We start from the raw sequence: 3,722 nt of genomic DNA, 5'->3' as shown, positions 1-3,722 counted from the left end.
GCGATGACTGAAGTGATTACGTGGTTGACTAATCAGTTATGCCGACATCAAAACGCTTCAAATATACAATTGTCTTGTGTACTTTCTTTGATTAAAGTCGTACAATCGAAAGTGGAGCAGACAACCGGGGGTGATGCTGACTATTTGCGTCACATATGATGTCATGTAATACCTTATTGTTTGTTTATTTAACTGTGAAGTTTTGGTAACGGCGGGGCCTTGGCATTTCACTTCCACTGTGCAGGCCTGTTTTTTGGGTTGTGCCGGTGGTCTCATGCCCTACTGTGCGTCAGAAATGCATATTCTGCTCGATATTGTGTCAATTCGTCTTCTGTGAAGTCTCGATTATACATTCCAATGTTTTCTTTACATACACTCGTGTGCTCTGATCTGCAAAAGTAGTGGAACTAAGGCTGTTCGTGGGCTTATTACACCAAAATTGCTCGTAATGCAATTTTTCCGAATAGTCGTTTCGTACGCTTCATATTTTGAGATGATTAACTAAGACCGGTTCATAAGGGGAATATTCACGGTGTAATTACATCTAATGGGATCATTTAATTGGGTTTCGGTGGTTTAATTACTTTACTCGTTTGCTTTCCTGCGAGTTTCTACTGGTATCATGCGTTCAAATAGGTATTTTTTTGATGTTTACTCAGTTAGCATTGTGTCGTATTTTCCATGAGGTATGTGGTGTAGCCTTACCCTTTGTGACAGATTATTATTACACAACAACACATTTGTTTTACAAATTGAGCAATTCAATAGCGTAACTTAAGCTGGGGTATGATTCTCATTTTTCAATTTCCTTGATTTGTTTATTTAAGTTAATTCTACCTGATGGCCGAATTTAAAAGAACTTGTCTCACTCAATGGAGTGGTTCTATTGAAACACATTAGGTAGTCGTGCAAGACACTTATATTGCAGGGGAGTTAATAAAACACATTTGAAGATTAGTATTTATTGCATCTGATTCCGTCCCGTGGTTTCACTATTTTGCCATTTGCAGTAATCCGAAAGTACTTTCGAAAAATTCCAATTCAAGGCCCCCTTTAAAAGTCCTTAGGGCGACAATATAAACTCTGGTTTTTTTATAAAAACTTCGCATATCAAAACCATGATAGCATTCATGCATCCATAAAAAGCGGAAGACTAGTGAATTTGGGTGGAGTATCATAGGGGCGTGTTGTCGCTGCCTTTGGCACTGCTGGTTCCACTGTCGCGGTAGAAGTTGGGTCCAACACCCTTGGTGCGCTTGATCAGCTCCTCAATCTTCGGCGAAAACCGGTAGACGTAGCGCTTGCCCGTAGATTTCTCAATGATTTTCTTATCGTAGTAGTAGCGTAGTCCTCGGCTCAGCTTCTCGTAGTTCATCTTCGGCTTGTTCTTTCGTAGACCCCATCGGCGGGCCACCTCGTTGGGGTCTTTCAGCTTGAATTCAGCGCCGTGGCCCGTCCAGCAGATGTAGCGCGAGGAGAGAGGGTCTTGCAACTCGTCCAGCAGGAACTGCCACAGCTGAATTTGTCCGCCACTACCACCACTACCCGACACCTGTTGTGACTGCTGCTTTGAGGGCTGGGGTGGAGGAGGTGGTGAGGAGGAGCCAAGGGGGTCAAGCCAGTGAAGCCCCTTCTCCCCCTCCCGCTCTGCCCCTTCCTTCGCGTACTCGGACACCACCCATCCCAGACTGGTAGGCGTCGAGGTTAGTGCTTGTGGAGGTGGCAGTGAGATTGCAGGTGTGTCGGCTTTGTAGTTAGTGTCCCATTCTGGCGAAGTCGATTTACTAACTCATTTTTTTATTTTAAACGTAGCAGCCAACGTGATGCAGATTGCTGTCTCCGTAGGATGCATTTTATGCAGTTTCAAGAGTCTGCTCCTCTTTAGGGACGTCTTTAAAAGTCCTCGTCAATCCATTAGCCATTTACAAGCATGTAACGTGTCCTTAATCAGTCACTGATAACTGCTTTAACCAAGCCTCGATACTTCGAGACCCTCGTAGTGAGGTCTTTTGAAGCTCACTATCATTTATTACTTTAGCTTTAGGACATGGCACCTTAAATGTCAGCTAGTTCATTAAGCTATAAGTACTGCAAAAGTTTACAAAGTTGGCGAATATACTAGGTTACAAATTAAAAATGATGTAGAAGAAAACAATACACTAAAATATCCTAACAACATTAATAAAAACTTCTCTAGCCTTATTTCTCTAAAATTGCATGCAAAATCAAGATGTCAACTAACCTGCTTGATTGTATGAGTAAACATCCGTCGGTGAGACACCAGTAGCTCTGAGGAAACATGGCGAGGGATTGCCAGTACTCGATGCGGCGTTCCTCGATGATCCTGATGTCCAGCTGCTCGCCCCCGAGCCTGGTGGTTGTTCCTGTTGCTGTTGTTGAGGGGGATGATAATTTTGAGGATGCTGAAGGTGGTGACTGTGGTGCTGAAAGCTTTGTTTTGGACTGAAGGGTGGAGTCTGCAAGGGTGATGAGGGCATTCTCGTCGTGCAGTCCCTGTACGAGCTAATCCGGCTCGTCATTACGAGTGGCGGTGCCGAAGACTGACGCTCCTGTGTCGCCATACCCTTGGGAAAGATCTGTTTATGATGCATGCATTTTTATCCCAATGGAATCAGTGCTAGTTTGACTCTAGTTTTTACATGACCGTATCCATGCCCGTTCATTTGATCCCTCTCTTTATGCCACTGGAGGCGGGTTTAACTAAAATTTCTTCACGACTTACTCGATTTTGCATGTTTTTTAAAATAGCTATTCCTTATAGCCAAAATCTCACTGTAAGCTGCGGTACTTTTTGGAATATTAATAGCTACTGGGTAGTCTATCAATCAACTGCGCCAATTACATGCAGGATCATTCCCCATTTCTCCAAGTGTTTTACATAGCTTGATATTGAGAGATTACTTACATTGCCTAATTCTACAGGTTGGGGAGTGGAGAGATTGCTAGTGTGGTCACAGGTGCCTACGGAGGCTCGATTCGCACTCGGGCAACTACTGCTGCTGCTCTTGCTCCCATGACATACTGATTGGGAGGTCACCTTATTACACTTCCAGCAGACGACGGCGTTGGGAGTGTGAGGAGGATCTAAAAGACGAAATTGTTTTACCGCAAATTGGATCGCTGAATAGATGCTATTCCTAAACACAGTAGAAGGAAGTACGTAGCCGAAATTTATCCACTCAGTGGAGACAAGGTAATGAAGCTATTGAAAATCGTCACTGGAAAACCTACGTTCAGTCTGGTGTTGTTCTTCTCCTCCATCTGTATCACCGTGCCCACCGCCTCTGCTTTTGAGGCGTCCGTTTGTGCACCTTGCGGTGCCATTGCCAGCACTACCACTGCCTCGTTTGCTTCGATCTAGACGTCGATGTAGAAGACTTTGAGTCGTCGCTTCTAGGGTGGCCTCCGCCTTCCCTGTAGCGGCTTCCACGCCTGTGCCAGCAAAGAGGAGCTCGGTGGAAAAGGAATAGCATCGTCCATCCACCGCCTCGTGCCACGACTGGCCACTGACCGGCGTCGCCGCTGTCTGCATCCCAATTGACTGGCTGATGCATTGCGGCTCTCCGGTCCACGACCAATCTGTATAGTTCGGCTGCTGCGGTAGACTCAACCGTCCTTCAGTTAAACAATGATGCACAGAGTCAATGTCTAGCATGAAAAGTTGAAGGCAGTTACATAGTCAGGAGATCTCGCATCAGTGG

The 3,722-nt window shown here is 45.2% G+C and overlaps 1 protein-coding gene across 1 annotated transcript; it reads right to left on the bottom strand. All coding sequences in view use genetic code 11, as the record gives it.

Annotated features, from left to right (window-relative positions):
- Positions 1-1,174: 1,174 nt before the first annotated feature.
- Positions 1,175-3,553, bottom strand: EGR_02628 (Protein C-ets-2; the record flags this gene model as incomplete). Its single annotated transcript, XM_024491877.1, has 4 exons — positions 1,175-1,767; positions 2,243-2,597; positions 2,927-3,105; positions 3,253-3,553. 4 exons carry the CDS (start codon positions 3,551-3,553, stop codon positions 1,175-1,177), a joined length of 1,428 nt encoding a protein of 475 aa, XP_024353692.1.
- Positions 3,554-3,722: the final 169 nt, after the last annotated feature.

Source organism: Echinococcus granulosus (genome assembly GCF_000524195.1).
Source record: "Echinococcus granulosus chromosome Unknown EG_S00012, whole genome shotgun sequence".
In the NCBI taxonomy this organism is placed as follows: domain Eukaryota; kingdom Metazoa; phylum Platyhelminthes; class Cestoda; order Cyclophyllidea; family Taeniidae; genus Echinococcus; species Echinococcus granulosus.
This window is presented reverse-complemented; position numbering and strand designations above follow the sequence as displayed.